The sequence below is a fragment of the Diceros bicornis genome, chromosome 12, assembly GCF_020826845.1.
Source record: "Diceros bicornis minor isolate mBicDic1 chromosome 12, mDicBic1.mat.cur, whole genome shotgun sequence".
Lineage (NCBI taxonomy): Eukaryota > Metazoa > Chordata > Mammalia > Perissodactyla > Rhinocerotidae > Diceros > Diceros bicornis.
In genome coordinates, this window is record NC_080751.1 from 75,172,300 (window position 1) to 75,199,893 (window position 27,594).

At 42.8% G+C, this 27,594-nt stretch overlaps 1 protein-coding gene across 1 annotated transcript; it reads right to left on the reverse strand.

Moving 5' to 3' along the window:
• Positions 1-683: 683 nt before the first annotated feature.
• On the reverse strand, positions 684-23,576 carry ALLC (allantoicase). The gene is made up of 11 exons (XM_058551858.1): positions 23,340-23,576; positions 21,645-21,695; positions 18,372-18,459; positions 16,751-16,876; positions 15,496-15,575; positions 14,432-14,564; positions 5,778-5,933; positions 5,301-5,374; positions 4,181-4,289; positions 2,003-2,127; positions 684-1,214 (listed from the first exon to the last, which is right to left on the reverse strand). The coding sequence occupies exons 1-11, from the start codon at positions 23,427-23,429 to the stop codon at positions 1,008-1,010; spliced, it is 1,239 nt and encodes a 412-aa protein (XP_058407841.1). The 5' UTR covers positions 23,430-23,576; the 3' UTR covers positions 684-1,007.
• Between the last annotated feature and the right edge of the window lie 4,018 nt (positions 23,577-27,594).

Genomic DNA, 27,594 nt, shown 5'->3' on the forward strand with positions numbered 1-27,594 from the left:
GAACGCTGCGCTCGAGCCGCGGGGCAGCCAGGGCGAGGGGCGCGGGAATGCAGCTGCCCAGACGGGCCCCTGGCACTCCCCACCTGTGTTGACGCCAGTCGGCGATTGTGACCACAGCCCGCCGCCGGCCGCCCGGGAGAGGGGCAGCGGAGCCGGACAGGTAACGGGGCATCAGAGAGCCAGGACAGGTGAGGAGGGAGAGCTAGGACAGGTGAGGGGCAGCAAGAGAACCCGGACAGGTGAAGGCAGCAGAGCTCAGGGAAAGGAAAGGAGGCAGTCGCTCCTGCAAACGTGGCAGGAATGGGAGGTTGCGGAGGATCCACCAGGTAGGTACCCACTGCAAACCCTCCCACTACACTTGCCACCTTCCTATGCAGAAAAGATTGGGTCGTGGACTGGAGGAGGGGGCATCAGGACTACCTTGGCAATCAAAACTGCATGGAGGAGGAATTGTCTGGAACCATTCAGAGCATGTGAGAAACTGGGTTACTAGGCGCAGCTAGCACATGGTGTATCAAAGGTTAACATTCAGAATGCACCTTTATTTGGGGGAAGAACAACTCAAGCGGCTGTATGTACTTGGGAATGTCATTCCCTATTCTAGGTAAAGATAGGCCAGTCCTCTTGAGCTGGACAATGAATGATTCTAGAAATACATTTTTCCAATCGTTTTGATGGGCTTAAACTTTTAAAGACAGTAGGCTATGTGTTACCTGCTGAATCTACATACGGAAGGTATGGAAGCGTGATACTATAAAAAAAAATGGAATTCTTTAAGAAACCACCTCCCATTCACAGTCACAGCCAATTTTTAAACTAGCAAACACTTCATAGCAACGTTAAATACAGATATCAATGTGCGAGAGGGACCACTTTATTAAGTCACCAGGAATTATAGTGATCTTAAACAGATTAATTGCTAGAAGCTTCTTAAGCTTCGGGTGTTCAAAATACTTCAAAAGAAGAGTATGAGTAATTATGTAACCAACACACGGTTTTGTGTGGGGTTATAGGTTCGCTTTGAACCCCAGCTTAACGGAGAACCTCATCATGGGCCTCTCCCGGGGGCGCAGGAGGCAGATGGAGCTGGGGAATCCCTTGAGTCGGAGGCGGCTCACGCCGCCGTCCGGAGTGATGGTGAACCTCACATGAGTGATAACGTCCTGGAGCTCCAGGGTTAGGCTGTCAAACAAGTGACTTTCGTCCGGAGATAGCTGAAAGAGAGGCAGACGTAGAGGTCTCTGTAATAACGCAGTGTACGTGGTCCAGACGGGCTGACTCACCCGACGCAGCCCCTCTAGAGATCTGCTAGTAGGGAAAGGATGCCCAGATAATACTGACATGAATACTCAGATCCCCGTGATGTTTGTTGTTTTTAATAGTTAAGTAAGTGGACAAACTGATGTGAGAAAGAAAGAAGCAGGCATGTTGGTGTCTCCCAGAGGCCGACACCCATCCTTACATGGGAGCAGCCGGCACCCCCCACTCTGACCTGCAAATGACTTCCCTCCTACTGGGAAAAGAAAATGCTTCTGGACCATCTCAGTGTCCACCTGAGTAGACACACCATTATAGCTTTAAATGTGCTAGACAGACCGCATATATGCTGGTGGTCCCATAGATTAGTACCATAGAGCCTAGGCGTGTAGTCGGCTATACTGTCCAGGTCTGGGTAAGTACGCTCTGTGATGTTTGCACAATGAAGAAATCACCAAACGATGCATTTCTCAGAGTGCATCCCTGTTGTTAAATAACTCATAACTATATATATCTTTTGCACATGATGGTTTAAAACAAAATTTGATTGTTAGACATTCAAAAGTATGCAAAAATAGAGCCTATCTTTTTATTATATACATGCACAGGTATGATTTAAGTTAACCTAGTTAAACCGAGCAGAAGTTTGGAGCTGTATCATAACCCTTGGGAAGCGAATCTGAGTGAAGCCGCACAGGTGGAGGGCCCGCCAGCACGGCGCCCGTGGATGCTGCCCCACGCTCACCTTGGTGACTGGAAGCAGTGGCTTCCACCTGTGGCTGGGAAGATCCCACTTCTGCCTGATCATGTCTTCTTCTTCCTGAGCTGTCAGGATACAACCATCCAGCTTACAGCTGTCAGGAGAATTGCCTAGGAGAACAAAATGCAGAGTGACTCTCTCCACTCCCTTTGCACGCAGTACAGTTTGGTTTATAGGATATCAGACTTTTTAAATCGGATCAAAAACACAGCAAAGAACAAATCATTGTTCTTTCTAAGCAAAAGCACAGGTATGAAGTATGTGAGAAAAGGAACATGCAGGTTTGTGATGGAACTGGATTGCCTCGTGAAATACATGGTGTTTGTTTTTCAGAGGAATCAGAAAAGTCCGACATATTAATGGGCTGGCGCATTTGAGTTTGAATGTATGGCATTTTACTTTGAAAGTTTAATGTATTTGAAAAGCTTCCTAGATTGTAGATTTAGTTACTTGCATACTGCTCTGTGGCTCATCTGAAATTATTACGAAGCCGGAAAATATTTTCCTGATGGCATCGTATTTTGTAATGTGACAATAAAAAGAAGAAATGCTGAGTAAGTTACCCGGTGCTTAGCACCTATCAGACGCACTGTGTTCAAGGATCTCTGAGTGTCTTCTAGGTGAAAATATAGTCCTGAGTTTCTCTTGTCTCTTTGGGATTTCATCGGAATCATGTGCCCCGTGGGGTTAGAGGACCTTAGTGGAAGGGCCCCACACTTTTTGTGAGGAGAACTTCTATAGGGGCTCCCCAAGACTTTAAGATCAACAGAAGAGGAGTGGCTGACCACAAACCCTGACAGAAGAGGATGCTCATTGCTCTCAGGCCCCCTCCGGCTCACCTCGTAAAACAACCGTCTCCAGGGTAGATGAGCCCTCTCCTGGGGTGCACATGAAAACCCAGAGGATGCAGGGGGAGAACGTTAGAGCAACTATTTCTATTTCTTTAATATGTGTTCACACATGTGTATGTATATATATATTCAGCTTTGCATTTTGATATTAGAAGGGGATACTGACATGCTCCCTCATTCCCCTGACCATGATCATGTTGTAGGGAGATATCTTAAGGAGCTAACAGCAGTATATTCGTGGCACATTTCAGTTTGGGGTCCCTGGTTACAAGGATTTACTGGTTGTTACCTGGTTTTAACTAAACTACCCTCACAAAAGTAAACAAGTGATTTTAAACTGTTCATGAAGAGAAGCATGGATTAAAGATACTACTAGAAATGCAAGCATCCTTGAACAATAAGAAAACAGCAGCCCTGACACTTCTTCTGATGCTCAGGATGAGCTCTTCATCAGCCATGTTGAAAAGTGAAAACAGTGACCAGCTAATCAGATCTAAAATATAGTCTTCCAAATATAAGTTAAAATTATCAAGACTTCTTGAAATAGTTCATTTACATCCACTACCAATGATGATGAAACTCGCCTTAAATATATATATATTGTCCCTTGACATAACAGTTAATAATTGGGTGAAATCCCAATGATTCACAAAATGTTTAAAAATCAGGCATCTGAAATATGAATATAAACTGCCATGTTTATTCAGAGATGGCTGATCAGTCATGAGACACTCAATCCAGTACTTATCAAACTTTCATCTAACAATTATAAAAGTTTAGTAACTTCTCTTGAACTTTCTTAATATAATGACATATATATACGGCATAAGAAAGTAGATATAGAATATCATGGGTGCTTATCCAATTATTTTTTTACTATGGAAGTGCATGATTTTAAAAATGTGTAGATCACTGCCTTCTAAATCCAGGCTGGAGAAGAAATGGTCCCCCCCAATCAACATGCTCAAGACCCCTCCCTATAAGAAGATGCCCCCATCCAGTTCTTCTCATGACCTAACCAAGGAGTATTTCATAGGCTTTTTCCAGATGGGATTCAGAGCCTCTATAGTAAAGAGCCTTACAGCATCATAGAATCTCATATGAATTTAGTGTTCATCCAGTTCACCTCTGACGTTTTATAAAGCGGGAGACTCTTTAACAAAGAGTTAAAGTAACTTGCTCAAAATCGCACAACTGGCAAGTGGAAAGCCAGGTCCACAGCCCACTGTCCTGAGTCCCACCCCACAGGACCGCGCTAGCTTTATAACCAGCACACTGATTGTTACGCATTTCCTCATGGCTTTACACCTACCTTTAAAATATTTAGTATCGATTTCAATTTGAGTTATTACTCCAGGATGTGCCAATCGGAAAACTGCCCATTCACAGCCCGGTAAAAGGAGAATGCCGTTCTCATCATTCTGGAATTCAAAAAGAAAAAAGAAAAAACGTTAAGCCAACTTGGTGTCATTCAAGAAACCAATCCTGAAAACCAGCGGGTGAAAAATGACATCTACTTACATCATCTCTCTTATTCCTTACTATAAGAGGGTTACCTATGGCCTGATTTGTAAATTACTTTTTGTATAAATTTCCTCTGCTACCACTCCTTAAATGCCTCACGACAACTCATGAGTTGATTGGGTACTTGGTAAATTTTTATAAATTTCTAATACGATTTTCTATATCAACTATAAATTCACGTAGAATGCTATACACAACAGGATCTGTACCTAACCCAGCCCATCGGTCCTCTAATCTGTTTGTTTTGACCTTTCAAAGTAGATATGTTCTTGGTGAAATCAATACCAGTTTATGAACTGCTTGCAAACCTTAGTCTCTAGGAAGGAGCATGTATTCATTTATATCTGGAAGTGTTGGGTGACATGAAAACTAACCCAAAAAGGAGGTGTTTACAACTAAATTTTCAGTGGGATTTACAAATTGAAAGGTGTTCTGTTTCGTTTTGCTTTCGTTTTGACTCCCTTATCTCAAGTTAATTACTAGCCACATTAAACAGCCAAGCCATCTCTAGAGTCTCGATTGTCACAAGTTCACATACGTGGTCTCATCTGGGGATACACAGATATTAAAAATGATTAAACTTGTGTTTTTTCTCCAGATCGACCGATAAGTTCACTCGTGGGTTTTATATCATGAAGTTGCAGATCTGTTTCTTTCTTAAAGAAGCAGAGGGATCTTCCAGAGCTGCGTTAGAGTAGCTGACAGTAACCAGTGTGGTTGGCCTTCCGGGTCTCTGCCCTGATATCACAGCGAAGCAGAGGGAATTTGGAAAACGTGAAGAAGTAATAGGCTTTTAGAACGATGCTTAAGAGTTTTCTAAAATAAGATGTAAAATTGACTTAAAATTTAAAAAAAAACAAAGTTCATTTTTTTGAAACCTTAAACCACAGTTGTTTTTAACTTCTTACCTCCAATATTGGGGGCCTGTCCAGCCTTCTTGCAGTTTCCCAACCATCTGCCATAGACTTTGCCTGCCCAACTCCTACCGAAAAGAACATCATTTAACAAGCTATCACATGATGTTATTTTAAATGTGAGAATGAATGCTGGTGTAATTAGATTACAGATCTCATGCACCTAAACATTGCCACATAAACTATTTTCACTAAAGTTAATGTTTCAGTAAATTCATATACAACCATAGGGTTAGTAAATTTTACTTTTCCTTTTATAGCAACTGCTTAAGGAAAAATTAGGAAGGAAAATTGCTATTGATTTACTTCATGTTGTAAACGCATCAGATCCAATACGTGGATGATTAATCTCATCCACTCCCACACTTTGAGGATGGCACCTTCCTCTTAAATCATTCGTACCATATTGGGTGTTAAATGCTGGTGCCCAGATGTTCCAAATAAAAGCCAGCTCCTAGAACATCGTCTCACCTATCATATTGTTCGGGTGCCCAAAATGTGCGTTGCTAAATCCTACACAGGCACCCCCATAAGCGATGGTCACTAGGTCTAGTGGTTCTTTGGGGTCAGTCATTGCCCAGTCTTTTTGTCCAGTACCATATACCCTAAGACGTGCAATTCCGCCATCTGAAAAAGAAAGATGCCTGAGTTATTTCTTACTTGGAAAGTGACTGTGTGCAGATCATAAACTACAAAGCCCTCCACATCTGCCTGCTCTGTTTCTCAAATACACCAAGCCCACGGCCCCAGGGCCTTGGCACTTGCCATTCCCTTGTCCTGGAACAACTTTTCCAGCTCTCCAAAAGACTATTTGTTGTGCTTAGATCTCAACTTAAGTGTCGTGGGCTCAGAAAGGCCTTCCTCTCACTCTCTAATGTTCTCTCCTTCCTGCTCTGCCTGGCCCCCGCCTAATTCACCAGGTTAAGTTTTATCATCTGGATATTTACTCCACAGCTCTAATCACAGCCTGAAATTACCTTGTTTTATTTTAGTCCCTGCTGATATAAGTCTCCCAAAAACAGAATATAAAGTCTTTGAAGGCCAGAACAGTTGCTTTCCTGTTTGCTTCTGTGTCATCTCTACCTAGAGGAGGCCCTGGCACATAGGTGCCCACGTTTTTTTACTGAATTAATAACTTCAGGAAGGTCAAAGCAATTGGGAAATTCATCAGAGATATAATGTTTGGTGCCAGAAATTAGCAATTCTAAATCTTGAGATCACAAACGATAATAGTCACACAATCAAATAGCTGCTGAGAACCACAGCAAGATCTACCAAGATCAATTCACATTATCTGATTTTAATAAAGTAAATTTTTTATGTGTTTGAATATTACTTTCCAGAAGGTGGAAGCCAAGCTTTTTTTATAGAGAAGCTCTAAATCGTTAACCAAAGTATTCTACTGAAACCAAGCCCTATATATTTTTACATGGACAATTTGGTGAAACTAAGTGATCTGAAGAAAATTTATTAGAACAGTGGAAGTCTTGATATTTTCAATAAATAAAACCAGGGTGCGTTGGCGTAAAACCCTAGAAAATATCCTAGAGGGAGTCACTCAGCAGTGCTGGACTCTGAGAACCACGGTTCTGGTTCATTGAATAGTACGATCTGCCATAATGGTATAGAAGATATTTGTTTATTGAATGTAAAGCTGATTTTATATTTTAAAAAATAAGATTCTTCTCTACAGAGTTAGTATCCAGCATCACTTTTAATCAAAACCATCAAGGAATATCAGAAATGCCTCTTGATGCTCTGAGGGCATCTCATTTAAAGCAACCCCATTCCCACCCCATATGTCCCATCCAGGTCTTCCTACCGCTTCCTTCCCTCTTACACTTGGACCCTACGTGAAATCCTCAGGAGCACTTAAGGATGCTGCTGAGACATGAGGAGAAATCTGCGTACAGACAGTGCCCCCCTCCCTTCCATCAGCTGATGCTGACCAATTTAAAAAGAACTTGAATGTGCGCAGGGAACCTCAAGATCCAATCCCGCAAAGCAGGTCTTCCATCGTGACTTTTTTCAGACACCCCCTCAACTCCTAAGCTCTGGACAAACTGGGTTGAGCATATGAAGTTGCTATTTTGGTTAATCAAAAATTGCCAAATAGAAACTTCTCAGGGCTTTACCTGAACACTTTTGTTATAACACTTATCACTATTTTGTAGTTATTTTTACTTGTCTTTCTCCCCACCTGGGTTGTTCACTTCATAAGGGCAAGGACTCTGTCAAGTCAATCTAACAACGATGATTACTGAGCATCTACTCTGCTCCCCAAGCTGTGCTAGGTACTGGGGGTACACAAATGACAGCCGGGCACATGACCTCTGTCTTTATGAAGCTTACATTCTGTTAGCTCTGCCCTACTCATCATCTGGGAAATGATGACATGGCCAGTGCTCAGTCCTAGCTCAAGGCAGCTACACCATAAGTGTTGAACTAACAAATGGAAAAAGGGCTAAATCTCTCTTGTTGACTTTGCCCATTCAGTTGTTTCCACTGGTTTTAGAATAGATCGTTTCAATGAGCAATCAATATCAGTAAACATGTGTTCAGATCTTTACATGTTGGTGTCGTCCTTTAAAGCATGATAACCAGAAATAAATTGCATCTAAAATGAAGATCAAGAGATCTACTTCTGGCATAAGAGCATGAGGAGCTCTGCTAACCCACTCCCCAGTGAAACTGGGGGAAAATAGAAAAGAATCAACCAGTTGAAGTCTATGGAAAAAGTCCTAAGGGCATACACCAAATGAAGCAACATTTATTCAAGGAAATCTGCTAAAACTCAGTAAGAACAGTGAGACTCTGTGGTATTTGAACAGGTCAGCACCTTCACTCCCTGCTCCCACTCCAGACAGGTACAGCCAAGAACACAGGGCTTCCTCTCCCCCAGCTCCCAGCTTCCCGGGGCTTTCTTCCTGGAAAGGGCAGGACATCATTCTGCCCCACCTGCCTGTTGCCGAGGCTAAGTCCCAGGGGAGCGTGGTTGAGAAGAGGGGCCTCTTTTCTTCAACTCAGCCCCCACTCATGGGACTGGGGCTCTACCTTGGGCACTGCCCCACTGAGGTACTGGGGCCATGATCACCACGTCTCAGTTCATAAGGCAGAGTTTCCACAATGAAAGAGACAAGCCAAGAAGACCTGAGGCTACTGCCCCCCCTCCACTGAGGACACAGCTCCTAAAGCAAGGGTGTCACTCAGAGAGAAGTGTGCCATTGTCCCCACCCCAGCTCCAGAGCCAGGGCTCAGAGATTTTGCCCAGGGGAAGAAGTGAGTCATAGAATAGGGAGCTCCAAATCTCTTCCTAATGAACTGACTTCATGTGCAACAGAGTATGGAGAAGTTAAAGCCTAAGGGTTCTCTCAAAAACAATGGAAGTTGTGGTCAAAAGCTATTAAGGGAGACTGGTAGATTCATTAGAGAGATAAATAAACTATAAGACTGTAGTATAAATTGTAAGCCAGACGGTTTGCTGGAAAGAACAGGGAAAGAGCTCAGAGAAGCTCTTCTGGGATCAGAACAAATCTCAAACACTGACCTCAAAAACTGTCACTTCAAAGGAACCCAAATTTAATTGGATTGGTATGTGGAGCAATTTATGCCCAGGGCTTTGTTGAAAAAAATAGAGCAATCAGATGGCAATTAGTGGAGCTAATTGTGGGTATGGTTAGGGAAAGAGACGGTCAGAGAGTTCTGCCAAAACCATTATCCCAGGGTCACTGGGGGCATACCCAAGGCTGCACCTCCCCAAGGGGCAACAGAGAAGCTTCACACTGTGAGAGTGAAATGGACTTCACTAGAATAATACAGCCAGGAGCTCAACATGAAGAAACAAAGAGCACCTGTAAAGGTGATTATGTAATTATTATGAGACAGTATAAATGCATATTTCCTCCCCCTTATTCTCTGAAGTGACTTAAAAAAAAAACAATAGTATAAAATCATATGTATGTAGTGTACTTTGGGGCTTATAATATAAATAAAAGTAATTTATGTGTAATATATTTACCAGAAACAGCACAGAAGTGGTTGTTGGGAGCACAGCTGTATTGGGTTAAGGAAACAACTACATATGGTAACTCAAATTCACAAGCATAAACGAAGAAAACCATAAATGATAAATGGGAAGATTAATATGACAAACCTTAAATAAATATAAGTATATACTTGTTCTCCTTTCTTCTCTCAGCTTCTTTAGAAGATATAAAATTATATAAATAATTGTAAAAATGTATTGTTGAGTTCGTAACATTTATATATGTACTTTGTATAACAATAATGCCACCAAAGGGGGAAAAGGAAATACATCTATATGAGTAATGTTTCTAAAAAGAAATAACAATAAAATAATGAAAAAAATCATTAAAGAAATTAAAATGCTACTTACAAAATATGCAATTAATTCAAAAGAGAAGTAAGGAGGAAAAGAGGAACAAAAAAACACAAGACATGGAAAACAAAAAGTAAAATGGAGGCCAGCCCGGTGGCATAGCAGTTGAGTGTGCATGCTCTGCTTTGGCAGCCTGGGGTATGCGGGTTCAGATCCCAGGGATGCACCGCTGCACTGCTTGTCAAGCCATGCTGTGGTGGCATCCCCTATAAAGTAGAGGAAGATGGGCACAGATGTTAGCCCAGGACCAATCTTCCTCAGCAAAAAGAGGAGGATTGGCATGGGACGTTATCTCAGGGCTAATCTTCCTCACAAAAAAAAAAGAAAAAAAAAGTAAAATGGTAGATGTAAATACTACTATAAAATAACAATTATGAATGCATTAAACAGTCAAAAGCCAGAAATAGTCCAACTGGATGAAGAATAGTATGGAAAAAATAATATCATGCAAACAGCAACCACAAACAAGCTGGAGTGCCTTTCCTAATAATAGACAAAATAGACTTTAAAACAAAAAATGTTGGGGCCAAGCTGGTGGCGTAGTGGTTAAGTTCAAGTGCTCTGCTTTGGCTGCCCGGGGTTCACAAGTTCGGGTCCTGGGCATGGACCGATGCACCGCTCATCAAACCATGCTGTGGCGGCATCCCACATACGAAATGGAGAAAGATGGGCACAGATGTTAGCTCAGGGCCAATCTTCCTCACCAAAAAGAGGAAAATTGGCAACAGATGTTAGCTCAGGGTCAGTCTTCTTCACCAAAAATAAGTTACTAGAGATTAAGAGGGACATTATATAATGATAAAAGGATCAATCCATCAGGAAGATATAATAACTATAAACATATATGCACCTAATAACATAGCACCAAAATACATAAAGGAAAAACTGACAGAAATGAAAGGAGAAATAGACAACAATAATAGTTGGAGACTTCAATACTCCACTTTCAATAACGGATAGAACAACTAGACAAAAGATCAACAAGGAGATAGAAGGCTTGAACAACACTGTGCACTAACTATACCTAGTTGACTTGTAGAACACTCCACCCAACAACAGCAGAATATACATTCTTTTCAAGTGCACATGGAACATTCTCCAGGATAGGCCTTATAGGAGGTCATAAAACAAATGGATTGAAATAATATAAAATATGTTCTCTAATCACAATGGAATGAAATTAGAAATCAATGAGAAAGAAATTTGGGAAACTCACCAATATGTAAAAATTAAACAACACACTCCAAATAACCATTAGATCAAAGAAGAAATCAAAAAGTAAAATAGAACATACTTTGAGATGAATGAAAATGAAGATACAACATACCGAAACATATGGTATGCAGTAAGCAGTGCTTAAAGGGAAATTTATAGCTGTAAATGCCCATATTAAAAAATAAGAACCTTCACCTTAGGACCCTAGAAAAAAAGAGCAAACTAAACCTAAAGCAAGCAGAAGGAAGGAAATAATAAAGATTAGAGTGGAAATTAATGAAATAATAGAGAATATCAATGAAACTGAAAGCTGGTTCTTTGAAGAGATTAACAAAATTAGCAAACCTTTAGGTAGATTGACCAAGAAAAAAGAGAGAGAAGAGTCAAATTATTAAAATCAGAAATATAAGAGAGGACATTCCTACTGACCTTACAGAAATAAAAAGGATTACAAAAGAACAACTATATACCAAGAAGTTAGTTGAAATGGACAAATTCCTAGAAGACACAAACTACTGAAACTGACTCAAGAAGAAATAGACAATCTGAATAGACTTATATCAAGTAAATATATTGAGTTAGTAAACAAAAAATTTAAATATCAGTTCTTTACAAACTCTTCCAAAAAATAGAACAGAAGGAAACACTTCCCAACTCATTCCATGAGGCCAGTATTACTCTGATACCAAAAGCAGACAAAGACATCACAAGAAAAGAAAACTACAGGCAAATATCTCTGATGAATATGGACACAAAAACCCTCAATGAAACACTGGCAAACCAAATCCAAGAAACATATTTTAAAAAATTATACACCGTGACTAAGTGGGATTTATCCCAGGAATTCAACTTTTACATCTGAAACTCAATTAATGTAATACACTGTACCAATAGAAGTTAAGACATTTTATAAAACCACATGATCATCTCAGACAAAGAAAAAGTATTGAACAAAATCCAACACCCTTTCATGACAAACACACTCGAAAAATTAGGAATAGAAGGGAAATCTGTAACCTGTTAGGGGCATCTATGAAACCCACAGCTAACGCCATACTTAATGGTGAAAGACTGAATGCTTTCCCTCTAAAATCAGGAACAAGACAAGGATTCTGCTCATGCTACTCCTGTTCAACAATGCACTGGATATTCTAGCCAGGACAATTAGGATGGAGAGATAGGTAGGTAGGTAGGTAGGTAGATAGATAGATAGATAGATAGATAGATGGCATCTAGATTAGAAAGGAACAAGAAAACCTATCTCTACTCACAGATATTATGATCTTGTATATAGAAATCCTAAGGATTCCACTAAAAATCCATTAGTACTAATAAACAAGTTCGGCAAATCTGTAGGATACAAGATTAATATTCAAAAATCAATTGTGTTTCTAAACACTCATAATGAGCATTCCAAAAATGAAATTAAGAAAACAATTCCATTTATAATAGTATCAAAAAGAATAAAAGGTATAGGAATTAATTTAATAAAAGAAGTACAAAATGTATACTCTGAAAACTATAAAATATTGCAGAAAGAAATTAAAGGAGATGTAAATAAATGGGAAAACATCCTATGTTCATGGATTGGAAGACAATATGTTAAGATGGCAATACTCCCCAAATTGATCTACAGATTTAATGCAATCTCTATCAGAATCCAAGCTGGCTTTTTTGTAGAAATTTACAAGCTGATTCCAAAGTATAAAATTGCATATGAAATTGTAAAGGACTTCAAATAACCAAAACAATCTTGAAAAAGAACAAATTTGGAAGACTCACACCTTCTGATTTCAAAACTTACTACAAAGCAACACTAGTCAAGACAGTATGGGGCTGGAGTAACGATAGACACATAGAACTGAGAGTCCAGAAATAAACCCATATGTCTGTTGATCAACTAATTTTTGACAAGTGTTCCAAAGTCATTCAATTGGGAAAGAAGAGTCTTTTCAACAAATGGTTCTTGGACAACTGATATCTACATGCAAAAGGAAGAAATTGAGTCCTGCCTCACACCATATACAAAAATTTATCAAAAGACCTAATAAGAGCTAAAAAGATAAAACTCTTAGAAGAAAACATATGGGTATTAATTCTTCATGACCTTAGATTGGCAATGATTTCCTAGATATGACTCCAAACACACGAGCAACAAAAGAAAAAAATACATAGTTGAACTTCATCAAAATTTAGAACTGTTGTGCTTCAAAAGAAGTGAAAGGACATCCCACAGAAGGGGAGAAAATATTTGCAAATCATACATCTGATAGAGGATTTGTATTTAGAATACATAAATAATTCTTCCAACTCAATAATAAAAGACAAAAACCCAACTTAAGAATTGGCAAAAGATCTGAATAGACATTTTTTCAAAGAAAATACACAAATAGCCAAGTAAGCAACTGAAAAGATGCTCATCATTATTAGTCATCAGGGAAATGCAAATCAAAACCATAATGAGACACCACTTCACATCCTCTAGGGTAGCTGTAATCAAACAGTCAGATAATAACAAATGCTGGAGAGGATGTCAAGAAATCCGAACCCTCATACACTGCTGTGGGAATGTAAAATGATGCAGCCATTTTGGAAAACAGTCTGATAGTTCCTCAAACAATTAAAAACATAGTTATCATATGACACAGCAGTTCCAATCCTAGATATATACCCAAATGAAAACATATGTCCACATAAAAACTTGTGAAGGAATGTTTATAAGCAGCATTATTCATAAGTAGCCAACAGGTAGAAACAACCCAAATGTCTATCAGCTGATGAATGGATAAACAATGTGGTCTGTCCATACAATGGAATATTATTCAGCCATAAAAAGGAATGAAGTACTGATAAATGTTACAACATGGATGAGCCTTGAAAACATTATGCTAAGTGAAAGAAGCCAGTCACAAAAGACCATTTATATGAAAGGTCCAGAACAGTCAAATCTATCAAGACAGAAAGTAGATTAGTGGTTGCTTAGGGCTGGAGGAGATGAGGGTTGATAGCTAAAGGGTATAGGATTTCTTTTTGAGGTGATGAAAATGTTCTAAAATTGACTGTGATGGTTGCACTATATATTTACATAGACTTTAAGCCATATACTTACATATACTATAAACCATTGAATTGTACACTTCAAATGGTTAAATTGTACATTATGTGAATTATTTTACAATAAAGCTGTTAAATAAAATAAAATGAGGGTCATTTTTATGTACCACTTCAACTGCTAATATATCTGTGAAATAGAAATTTTTAAGAGCTATCTAATCTAATACAACTTAGTTCCATCACATTCTAACTTACTTGACAGTTTTTCAATAACTACCTATGGATGGATGGGTTAAAACAAGAATTTCCTAGAGCACCAACAGGGCAAATTATAATCCTAAAATGCTAGAGAGGTCAGTGACCAAGAAGGAAAGCGTGATTTCATTTTATATTTTTTAAATATGCCAACCTTAAGTAAAGAAACCATAGACTGGAGATGGGTCCATGTCATATTTACCTGGGTAAATGTTGAGTCTTATATGAGTCCATCTCTGCTGGGAATTGATAGGAAAATAGTTGTGGCTGGAATCAGGCTTTCCTGATTTAAGCTCTGTCATGGGAACCAAGTAATCCCAGTCGTCGGACTTGAACTAGCAATAAATATAAAAATGTTAGCAACGGCTCCAGGGAACAATAAACTCTCTCATCCTAGTGCCCAGGTGGGGTTTACAGGGTAGAGATACTTTGGAATAAAAATTAATGATGGATGCCTAATGCAACATTTTAACACAAATACTAATAAAGATCAAGTCCCAGTTTTCATAATAAATGACTCAAGGCCTGTAATTTTTCACCCTGATCAAAATAGCCACTGAGTGATGGTGGCAGTGGGTGGGAAGGGAGGGTCGGGAATGAAGGACAAGATCTGAGATCCCTCCAAATGCCTTCACCTTGAGGATTCTTAGAAAGAAGAGACCTGAGTGTGATGTGAACATTCAAATAAAAACTAGGAATAGCCCCATGGACCCCGAGATCTCAGGTAAATTGGTTGGTCTGAACCTTGCAACAATTTTCTCTAGATAAGTGCTTCTCAAACTGAAGGACCTGTTTGTTGTTATTCATTTCCCAGTCTGCTATGGACCCACACTTTTGTAAAACACAGTGTAAATTACTTACTACATAAATAAACTTAAAAAACAAGAGTGTACCAAAACACAAGCCCAAACTGTTTATTTTAGTAAATTCATCAGACATAAAGTTACTTTGTCAAATTGCTATAAAGAGTCTTTAAACTGTTGCTGTCAGTTTCTGTATTTATCTCATCAGGGGCCAGCAGCAATTTGCAGGTGGGTGCCAGTGAGCGGACAGCCCTGTGAGAAGCACTGCTCTAAGTCTCGCACAACCATGGCCTTTCCTCATACGGGGGTTGTATGAACCGCTCATGAAACACCCGAGAAGTTGCACCGGGCAAGTAAATGAGGTGAGGCGTGCCAGGGCCGAGTGTCCCAAAGAACCCCCTTGCGTCGCCAGGCATGCTGTCCTGACAATCCAGGCGAGACCCAGTTCTTTTTGGAGGCCTACCTCAGCGATAGCTTCAAACTCCTCCGGGGTGGCCGCGGCTCCTGTCCTGAGTGCTCTCTGTGGGATCTCTGGTTGTTTATCTGAAGTCAGAATGACCATTTAGGGTTACAGATCGAGTTCAAAAATCAAAGAGAAGACACTCTCTCAGTGGGTCGTATGGTAATTTTCATTTTGCCAAATAACACTAAAGATATCATTCTTTAAGTCAAAGTAGCAGATGGTCAAAGTAATAACCACACCCGTTGAAGTTCCTCATTATTTAAAGTATTGACAGTAATTTCAAAAAGTAGTGCAATACATTTGATAGTGCATTCGCTTGTCAAAATAGTAAATACTGTTTTCAAGTTAGGTCAAACTTCAGCAGATTCATCACATGACTAGAGTTTTCAAAAGTTGGATCAGTAAAGGTTCGGGATATTGCAAGGTCAATCCCAAAGAAACTACTTCCCTCAATGGCATCCTTAAAATTGATACTTGGGCAACTCACGGGCTTGCTGAAAGAATCTTACCCATTTGTCACTGGTTATTTCCCGCTTGTAAAGTAACAACTCTCCTATCATCATTTAACTTTTCAGGTACCCAGCTGTCTTTCAGGAGGAGGCTCCATTCATATCCACAGAGCCTCATACGGTACTTTCAGTATAAATTTGCCAATTGGCCTGATATATCTTCCCAAAGTACATGTATGTATACATACATAATGATACATATTTCTAAAAAATTAATTCTGGGACCAACATCACATGAGGCCAATTAAAGGAATAAAAACACAGGTTTAACTTATAGAGCCTGTATGATTCATATGGTCCAGCATTCCAAAATACAGAAGGGAACCTTTTCTGAAAACCCCGTAGCTGCTGCATCATTATGCACACTGGGATAGCTGAATGTGGAGCTGCTGCAGCTGGCCCCACAGCTGGCTCAAACCTGGATCCACATCATCCAGATCCAGGCAGCCGCCCTCCCCAGCAGCCTGCTCACCAAACCTCACAGGGACATGAGGATGTGCCTTTGGGTGAGGCCTGAAGAGTGTGGGAATAATGAAATCTAAATTGGGCCACAGAACATTGTTAAGCTAAAAATCAAAAATCACAGAGCACTCTGTAGGGAACTGAGTTCTAAAGCTCTGTGGTGGTGAAGTGGCCTTGACGAGTTGCTGAAGCTATCTGGATGGAAAGTGCACAGTCAGGGGCTGGGCCCGATGAGCTTCACGACCCCACAGTGCTTATTCTGGGGCCAGTGGTTTCCGAGGCACCTTCTTCCAAGCATGCTGCTTGAATTGACATTCGAGGAGGGTGATCTCCCATGAAGTAAGAAATGTCCACGTCGAAGCCCCGGATAATCCCTTGTATCCCCAGCCTGACGATGCACCAGTCGTGACCTACAAGACAAACCGCAAGAAAATCCCTGTTAGATTTTTTTTTCCCCCAAAGCCCCAGTAGATAGTTGTACGTCATAGTTGCACATCCTTCTAGTTGCTGTATGTGGGACGTGGCCTCAGCATGACCGAAGAAGCGGCGCGGTGCGTCGGTGTGCGCCCAGGATCCGAACCAGGGCTGCCAGCAGTGGAGCACGCGCACTCAACCGCTAAGCCACAGGGCTGGCCGCCCCGTTAGATTTAATTCAGCAGATGAATCCTGTGATTGAACAGAACTGAAACGAAAATAAACGACAGGAACACCCTCCTCCCAACACGGAAAATTATGCCCAGGTTAATTCTCAGCTATGACTTTAAGATCTCTCCTAATGTGGCCACATGTGACCACCATTCCTCAATGAATCCTCAATTCTAGTCGGGCCAGAACACCTATAGGCCTAGGACTCAGAGAGACCCGATTCTGATTCCACATTGATCATTTCCTATGTGTGCCTTCCTCAAACTGTTTGGCCTTTCTGAGCCTCATTTCTTCAACTGCGAATCAGAGATGAGATTAGCTTCCCAAAAGCTTGAATGTGACTGTGTGGTGTAGACAACACGTAGCCCAACTCAGCAGGTTCAGTGTAGAGCTGGGTCTCCTGGAAATACTGTGCTCGTTGTCATCTCGGGCCTTAGGGAATTCCTACCGTGCCCCCACTCAGAACACCCTCCATTGTGTCTGCTAGAGTCTAAGATCTCTTGAAGTCAGTATGTCACTTGTGGTTCTTGGTTACTTGCAGTCAGATATGGACCCACCTTAAAACGTCCAGATTTTTAGACTCTAATAATGTCTGGAGTACCATAGAAATAGAGAAAATTAGAAATATCCAATATTTATGTAATACTTAAGACAATAACAAAAAAATCCAGTTATTAGCCTAATGCTGGATTAGTTTGCTTTTACAAGCATTTCTTCAACTTTAAAACCTGTATTTTGATTGAAATTGATGAGTAGCAATGAATAAAAGTAGCATCTTAAGGTGACATTAAAGATAGTATATACAGCGGCATAGGACAGATCTTGGTTCAATTCCTGGCTTATCTTCCATTTATGTGACCTGGGCTAAGTTAGTGAGCCTGTTTCCATAGCAATTAAATGGGGGTAAGAACACCTCCTTCAGAGAGTAGTGGTGAAGACCAAATGGAAATTCATTTACCGAATGTTTGCCACATTGCTCAGTGAGTGTCTGCTCCTCCCCTTCATCCACAGCCCTCAGAATATTTTCATCTTCCTAACAAAGTGTTTGCACTCTCCTTTTTGCCTGGTGGGGCATGGACGACCAGCTCTCCAGCTACCCCTTCCTGAATTTTCAGAGCCTGATGTTCAGAAGGAACATCTGAGATGACAGAGCATCCCAAGGGCCCCATGTTAAAACTGACCCAAACGAACACTGGCTTTCCAACAGCCCCTGTTTTTGAACTTTGCAGTATTGAATGCACAGAGTCATCATCTTATTACCTGGAATCCTTTTCCTTCTGGTCTGCCATCCATCCATCCATTTCCCAAACTCAGTATATTCATGTTCTTTAAAACTTGGGCTGTCACTCTAAAGCAAAGGTGTACAACAAATCAGTAATTAACATTCACTCAGGAGCCTAGGCTTCCAACATATTAATTTTTGCCCCAAAGAGACAGAAGGGCCCCGCAAACAGGACTCTTGGGGAGTCCTTAGTGGGGAGTCCCTGCCCCCACCCTCAGGCACAGGTAACCCGTTCCAAATCAGGGATGCCTCCTTATCTTTGTATCATCTTTAGAGAAAGAAATTCTACTCTGTGGACCTCAGTACACGGAATCAACCCCTGATAGCAACAGGTAAACCACATCGCAATTAATTCCACAGGCCCCACAAATGGTGCAACTCCCAAGCACAACCTAGGGGCATACTGAAAGGCCACCGGGACAAAATGAGACGGGACAGTTAGATTTCCCAAGCAACCCAGGAAAGACTGTTTAACAAGGTGTTCAGCCAAAGTCGTATGAAGAGTAGGCCGGATGCTCGGGGTCCAGCGGAGCGCTTAAACCCCAGTGCTCTGAGCTCTCCACGCCCGCCTGGGGAGAAGTGGACTCTGAAGGCGCAGAAGCCAGTGTGAGGCTCAGCTCAGCCACTTATTGGGCCCTGAGACAAACGGCTGAGCTCCTGCGAGGGCCCAGGGCAAAGTCCTCCGCCAGCGCTCTTGAGCCTCAGTTTCCCCACATGTCAAAGACAGATGACAACAGTGCTGCCTTCCTCCTGAGGCCCCTGTGAGCATTGGAGCGCTGAGAGCAGAGCCCGGCACCTAGGAAGCCCCCAAGATCTGTTCAGCATTATTATATCAAAGTTGGTGGCATTTTGAATGTTATTACAATCCAATCACATCTTAAAGACAACCCATACTCCAGCCTGTCCTTTGTTCATAAGGAGTTGTGAAGCTCTGTGTTGACCCAGAGAGAGGAAAGAGGGCGCACCACCCACTTACACCCAGGCCTCTCGGCCTCAAGCTTTTTGGTGTTTAGTGAAGCTTCGGTGGCAGATAGGTCATTTTAGGTGTGTTGTTGCTGTGACTGCTGCCGTGGCGACTGGATTGATGTGAAAAGCATGAGGGAAGCTACTGAATTGGTGGCAGGAGAAAACAGGACTGTCACAAAATGGTACTCGCCACACAATGGCAAACACGTTCTTAAAGAAAAGAAACCAAAGGCTAATCCCAGGGAAAAACCTGCAGGTGCACAGAGACCTGCACAAGGATGTTTACCACAGTGAAAGTGTAATCGACCTAAACAGGAAACGTCAAACAGGCTCAGGGATTTGGTTGGTTACCACCCAGCAGCTCAGGAATCACCCAGACCCCCAAGAACCAGCCTGAATGGAGATCACAAGCATCCAGTGAGAAAGGATGGTTGCAGAATGTTAAGTACTTGATGATACTAGTACACAAATTTAAAAACAGAAAGCAGGACTCTTTCTATATATGGATATGGATATATTTATTTAAAATTACATAATATATTAGAAGAATATGCCAATCTTACGATAGTGTTAATTCTATAAAGGGAAGGAGTGGATTGGCAGTGGAGTTGGTGGTGAAAGAGCCTATAGCTTTATCTGTAATATTCTTTTTTTCCAGACTTGTAAAAGCGATTTGTAAGCATGACTACCTATAAGTGATTTGTAAATATGACTGTGTATACATATGTATAATATATCCTCAAGTGTATGTAGGTATATATACTCAAGTATATATATAATATAGATACTTATATCTATAATAGTACATATATATACATACTCAAGTGTAAAACATAGGAAATGAGGCCCCCTTCTCTCTCCCACCCACTCCCCAAGCCCAGCTCTTCACAGACAGCCACCCTTCACCGTTCGATGCGCATCCTTTCAGTCATGTTTTCTATGCATGCAATGTACATGTTTTCTATACATGCGTACAACATGCATGGGCCTCGCCTTGCCAGGGTGTGGAGAGCTGGCTCGTCCTTTTTAGTAGCTACACAATATTCCACACCTGGGAGAGCCATAGGTTCTTTAACTGGTTCCCTATTGACGGACATTTAGGTTGATTTTTTTCCTCTCTGAACAACACCAGAATGAATATTTTCTATATATCTTTGCCTACTTGTGCCAATAATGTAAGTCTGTGGACTAGCTAGATCAAGGTACTATGCATTTAAATCTTTCAAAAATAGAACATATAGGGGCCGGCCCGGTGGCGCAAGCGGTTAAGTGCACGCGCTCCGGGGTTCGCTGGTTCGGATCCCGGGCGCGCACCGACGCACTGCTTGGTAAGCCATGCTGTGGCGGCGTCCCATATAAAGTGGAGGAAGATGGGCACCGATGTTGGCCCAGGGCCGTCTTCCTCAGCAAAAAAAGAGGAGGATTGGCGGATGTTAGCTCAGGGCTGATCTCCTCACAAAAAAAAAAAAAAAAAAATAGAACATATAGTAAAAAGGTGAGAACTTTGACATTTACTAGCTGTGTGACCTAGAACAAGTTAACCAATATCTCTGTTCCTCATTTTATTATCATTTTCTCTGAGGAATAAGTTAATATATGCAAGATGCCCTCAGAGGGTCATATTGCAACATGCTCTGGACCTGGCCAGGTCCTGTCCAGACAGAGTAACATTGAACCAGAGCATCCAGATGGCCACTGACCGTGGTGGAGGACGGCATGCTGCCCACCAGGCCGGAGACCCTGAGCTGCAGTCACACTCACTGTGCATGGGCGTCAACTCTGTGTGCACCCGTGTCCATCTCCCCACTCGCAAGAATTCTGACCCACACACAGGTGTGCAAGGTAGCAGGATTCCAGCAAAGCTTCCATTTCTTCCCGATATTTGTTAGCATTTTCTGTTTGTGTTTTTTTAGTAAGCATGTCCTACGCTTTTAAAATTAGGCAGGTAAAACATTTTCCAAAAAATTCAAGTTGTATACCAGTTTTCTTCCCAACACAGATTAGGAACGCCACGTAAGACAGAAGAGCAATAATATATGAGGATCTCAGGAGTTTCCCCAAAAGCAATGTGGTCCCAAATTCCTGTGTCAGGTCCCGTCTGTCTCTGCTATGTCTTAGCATGAGTTGATGCTGATTTCTACATGTTTCTCCTGTTCTGATATGCTAATTCACTGGTACACACCACGTGACTCCCATCCCAATTATACAGGTAGATTTTAATTCACATGGCTGCATCCATCGCTCTACGCCAGCACCTTACATTGCTGAACGCCAATTTACAATACCTTTATGAGGTTCTCTGCAGGAGCAAAAAAGTCATCTGTTGCAAACAAAATCTAGACAAATAAAGAAAGAAGTAAAGATAAAATAACCGTAAATTAAAAACCATTTTATTTCATTCCCTAGTGAAACATTACAAGATGCAGTAAAAAGAAAACGTGAATTGCCAAGGGGAAGAGAAACAATATGCAATTAAGCCACAATGCTTTTTAAATGTTACATGACATTGCCTGCCTCCTTCTTAATCTTTCCTTCCCACTCTTTATTCTTAATTTCCTTCACCATCTGGATGCAAACGTGACAACTTCTTACACTTGGCAAGGAAATAAACCAACTTCCTCTTCTCAAGAACCAAGGACCTAGGCTCTGTGCCTCTTTCACAGACAGAGCAGTGGCACAAAGACGCCGCCCTGGGTCACCCCATGGTTCTGCCGGCTCACCAAAGTACGCCCTGAGGGTAGTTGGCCTGGTGATTGGTCATCCAAAGCAGGATGTTTTCAAGAGTGAGGTGCTAGTAATTACACCAAGAAAACAGATGGAAACCGGATTTTCCCAAGCAAAACAGGCTGCTGGTCACCCTGCCTGACCCGGGACCCAGTGACAGCTGCAGTCTGGAGGGGACACAGTGCCCTGGCCTCTGACTCCAGCCCAGAACCTAAAAGATGGAGAGGATAGCACTGTTTTGGAGCTGCCGGCAGTTTGGGCGGCTGAGGGTAGGGGAGCGGGGGAGTTGCTGCTGTGTGGGGTTGACTGCCCCCTGAGAATTTGTCAGGACTGTTAGAGTCCGTCCCTTGTTCCAGATCCTTCAATGGCTCCTCAGCAGCAACCCTCCCAGGGCACTTGAGGCCTTTCCTACCTCTCCAGGCTCATGCCCCCGACTCCCCCTACACACACCTGGTGTGTTCCAGAAACACTAACCCAACTGGAGCATGTCGTGCTCCCTTCACAGCATCTTCTGTCTGAAATGCCCCTCACCCTTCTTTGCCTTGACAGCTCCCTCTCCCGCTTCAAGACTCATGAGCATCACTTACCTGGATAGTCCTTCCCAACCCTTTCCCACCCGCCTGCCCACGGCTGGAGTAGACGTGCTCCCACAACACCCTGTCCTTGCCTGGGTGACAGCTCTGATCTGGACTGTCTCCCCGGCAGAGTGTGAGCTTCTTGAGGGCAGATGTAGATCTTTCCCTTCTGTACCATACATAGTGCCTCTGCACATTACTGGTACCTTAGCACATTTGCACATTGCTGGTACCTTAGTGCCTTTGCACATTGCTGGTTCCTTAGTGCTTTTGCATATTGCTGGTACCTTAGCGCCTTTGCACGTTCTGGTACTTTAGGGCCTCTGCACATTACTGGTATCATAGCACCTGCACACTGTATAACAAGTTCTCCAGGTGATTCTCATACTAGAGCTTGAGGACCTCTGATCTACACCATAAGAAAACACACAGAGGGATAGTGAATTCTTTTCATAGGTGCAAAATGTCTCTGTTTTAAACTTAAGGCCACATTGCTCTTGTATCATAACTGTCATCAATTTAAGAAAAATCCTTTGGAAGCCTTTTGCAGTAATGGGCTTCCTCAGGTGGCCAATACTTCAGCCTGATTCCTGCCCTTCTGATTAGGTTCTCAGCAGTGGTGAGTTGGATCCTTAGCTCGGGTACCTTAAGAACTTGTTCTTGTTGGGAGAGATCGCTTACCTGTCCTCCCATAGACTCAGACGCCATGTCAGTCAGCTGAATGAAGGCCGGAGCCCTGGCCAGCTTTCCCTCCCTGGGAGAGTCCGCCATGCTTCCTGGCAACGAGAAAGGCAGGCTCAGTCAACCTCCGGTGCAGAGGGCGGCAGAGCCTGTGTGAGTGAGCGAGGCCCTCGTCCAGGCTTCCAAAACCAAGGCTTCAGACGTCCGAACAACACTGTCAACTGGATGTGGCAGGTGCCCTCCCGCTCAAGGATCCCTGCAGATTAAATTACAGATGACTTTAACAAATGCACAGAAATGGAGAGAATTAGAGCACAGCTTCCTTCTGAAGTATTTAAGAATAAAATATACACAGCCTAACGCCACAAAATGCAAGATTTTGTTACATAAAGGGGGAAAATATTTTAATTTAGAAAAGAATAATTTGCTTTTAATAGTGCTTGGATCCATTCAAAAAACACTTATTGAACAACTAGGTGACAGGCCCTGGCTAGAAATGGGGTACAGAGGAGAATGCACACCCTACCTATGGGGCTTCTACCACGGTGGGAAACAGATGCCCACAGACGCACACACAGAGCCACAGAGATTTCTCCATCCAGAATTCAGGACCACTTGTCATATCAGCAGGAGGCTAATCTAATGGAATCCGACTCCCCAGCACCCTTACTTTGGAGGTGAGAAAGCAGAGGTGAGAAATGGAGAGAGGCGTCGAGGGAGAGCGGAGGAGTCAGGACTGCCGAGGTCGCCCCACTCCTGAGCCAGTGGGTGAGCCTGTGTTCCCATCCTTTTTCTCTGCCCCTCATGGTGAAAAGAGAAAACTACATAAAAACTAATATCTCATTGAGAATTATTCATATTCACAAAAGAAGAAATACAAATGGTCAATGGACATGAGACGTTGTCAGCTCTCCCTTGAAATCGCAGGAATATAATTAATCATAAAAAGACATTCTTCCCTATGAATTGGACACTTTTTTTTAAACAGACAGGCACCCCATGATCTGCTCTCAGGAAGGTGACTTGGACCAGTCTCTGCAGAGTGATTTGGTGATAACTACAGCCTGAGAGGCAGCTCCTTGCCGTTCTCCTCTGCCGGTGACCTCCCCGGGCTGCAGTGTCCTGGGCTACCTGACTCTCCTCTTCCTCTGCACTAGTCCCTCTGGAGAGCTCAGCCACGCTCTTCATACCATCCATGTGCTGATCATCCCCAAATACATATTGCCTTCCTGGATTTCCAGCCACCAGCTCAAAATATCTCCCCTTTGACATCTAATCGCGTCCCACGGCTGGCGTGTCCCACACTCAGCTCCTGCTCTTCCCAGCCCTGCTCCTCCCTCGGGCTTCCCCATCTCAGCCAGTGGCGACTCATCCGCCCAGCCACTCAAGCAAAAGGTTTGGAGTTGTCTTTCATTTGTCTCATCTTTCCCTTACACTTCACATCCAATCTGTCGGAAAATCAAGTCTGCCTTCAAATTAGATCCAGAACCTTGAAATGATATCATATCTGGAATTTTCTTTAAAATAATCTGGAGAATTTTCTTCAAAATTATCTAAGAAGGAGGGAAGTGAATAAGGACATAGGTGAACAAGATTGGCCATGAGTTGATAATTGTTGTAGCTGGATGATGGGTACGTGGAGGATCCAGATAACATTTTTATCTACTTTTGTATGTGTTTGAAATCTTTTACAATAAAAGTTTTACATATTATATGCATTATAATACGAAGAGAGAGAGAATGTGGGGGGCGGGGGGGACACCATCATCATCTCTCTCCTGGGTCATTAAAATATCCCCAACTGCTCTCCTATGTCCACCCTCCCTCTCCACAGTCTGCCCTCAACACAGCACCTTCAAAAACAAGAGTCAGTTTGTTAAAAACCCTGCAAGAAGGTTCCCTTCTTACACTCAGAGTAAGAGCTGGTCTCCTTACAGCAGCCACAAGACCCTCCCTCATCAGGCACCCATTTCTCTCTGACCTCTTCTTTCCTACTCACCTCGCTCTACTCCAACCACACTCGCTCCTCGTAGCTCCTCGTCACATGTGGCAGGCGTGTCCTGCCTCTGTGAGTTTGCAATGGCTGTTCCCTCTGCTGGGATGCTCTTCCTGGGATATCTGTGCGGCTCACCCCTCACCTCCCTCCAAGCCTTTGCTCGACTACCACCTTCTCAGTAAAGCTGTGACACCTGCTATCTGCAGGGGTGTCTCCACTCCCCCAGCACTTCCAACGCCACGACCCCATCTGCCTTTGTTTCCATGGCAGATAGACACACTGCGTAATGTGCTTGTTTATAATTTGATCTTTCCCAATTAGACATATGCTCCATAAGGACAGTAATTTTTGTTTTGTCCACTAGTGTATCCCCAGGGCTTGGAACATTGCCTGACACATACAAGATGCTTAGTAAATATTTGTGGAATAAGTGAATGAGTGAATAATGTTTTCTAACTCTTTTTGTGTTTTTAAATACTGATTCCCTAAAGGGACTAAAATCTTCCTGAGGTGCCGAAGAAGAAATGTACTAACATTTATTACAAGTTTGCAATAACATCATGCATGGTTCAAATATTTTATCTCATTTTAATCCTGAGAACAACTCTGGATTTGGGTATTATTCACATCTTAACGAAGGAAGAAAATGCTTCTCTGAGCGGTCAAGTGAACGGTCTAGACCACACGGCCAGGAGGTGGACCATACGCCCAGATACGGGTGACGTTGGAACGCTCTTAGTATGGTGCTGGCACACGGAAGTACTACATAAAGCATGTCAGAGAAGCACACTTCATTCCGCTGTGTATTTACTCACTCAGCAAGCGTGTGTGGAGCTCCCATGACGTTCAGGCACTGAGCCAAGCAGTAGGGTTACCGCAGCTCTCAAAGGGCTCTCAGTGGAGGGCAGGGTACAGACACAACAACAGGGGATGGCAGTGACAGAGATGTCCTCACAGCACAATGGACACTGAGGACGCACACCCAGTGAGCTTCGGGGCTCGGGAGCTGGGAGTTGAAAAGGAGCAGGGAGGCAGTGTGGACTCCAGGAGCCACAGAGCCGGATGGCGACATTTGTCTGGACCTGTGCTCTCCAACCTGGAAGCCACTGGCCATACATGGCTATTTAATAAATTGAAAATTAATTAAAATTAAATAAAAGCAAGAATCCAGTTCCTCCTTGAACTAGCCATATTTCAAGTGCTCAGTAGCCACATGTGGCTTCCATACTGGACAGGGCAGACACAGAACCTTTCCATCATCGCAGAAAGTCTTAGTGGACCGTGGTGGAAAAGCTCTGAAGAAATTATGGCGCAGAGCCCACCCCAGCACACCCACCACCTCCACGTACTGCAAAACTACAGCCAACACTAAACCACAAGACAGACGCATGCCCTACACAGGCCGACGGGTCAAATGGCTTCTTCACGGAGCTCTCACTGCACGTGCTGGGGCAGCTCATCAAAGCGGAGACATTCTCATTTTGCTTGAGCTCCGCCAGCCTCCCCGCCGGCCAGCCTGGGGGCTCAGAAGCGCAGAGCACATGGCCGCAGAGGCGCGGGCTGTGACAGACGGGGCCTGGCGGAGCTGGGGGGCACTCGGGGCGGGCTTTCCTCCTCACCACAGCGGTTTAGGAACTGTCCTGTATCCGCACACAACCACACAGTGCCAGGCCAGTCTGGACACTCAACAAAGGCTTGCTGAGTATGTAAGGTGCTTAAATAACTACAAAACATTTGATTTACCCAGTCATTCATTTTTTTCCAGTCAGTTGCAGCGAACCTGATATGCACCGGGACCGAGTGTTTGAACATTTTGCCTACGTCAATAATTCAAGGCTCCTCTCTCAGCTGCCCCAACTTGACTGAGAAAGTGAGGTGTCATGTTAACATGGGGCACGGCCCACCCTGGGGCTTATCATTGTGCCCCCCTGCTGGCCAGAGAGCAGGAGGAAGGTGGACGATGCTCTTCTTCATCCTTGCTGTCTTTATCTTTTTCTTTGATATGCCTCAGACGACCTGCACCAAGCAGTCCGTGTTACATGCGTGAACCAGAGGCTGCGAATTCAAGGGAGAAAGAGATCTCGGGGCAGGTAGGTGGGTGGGGGGGACGACATTTTACACTTGTTCTCAAGGTATCCATCTCAACACTTCAGGTTTTTATTCTCCCACTCCCCAAAAACTGACACTCAATTTAGACAATAAAAAAAGAATGCTCTCTTCTGGAAATGAATGTTTCCATTTGGAAAACACATAAATTAA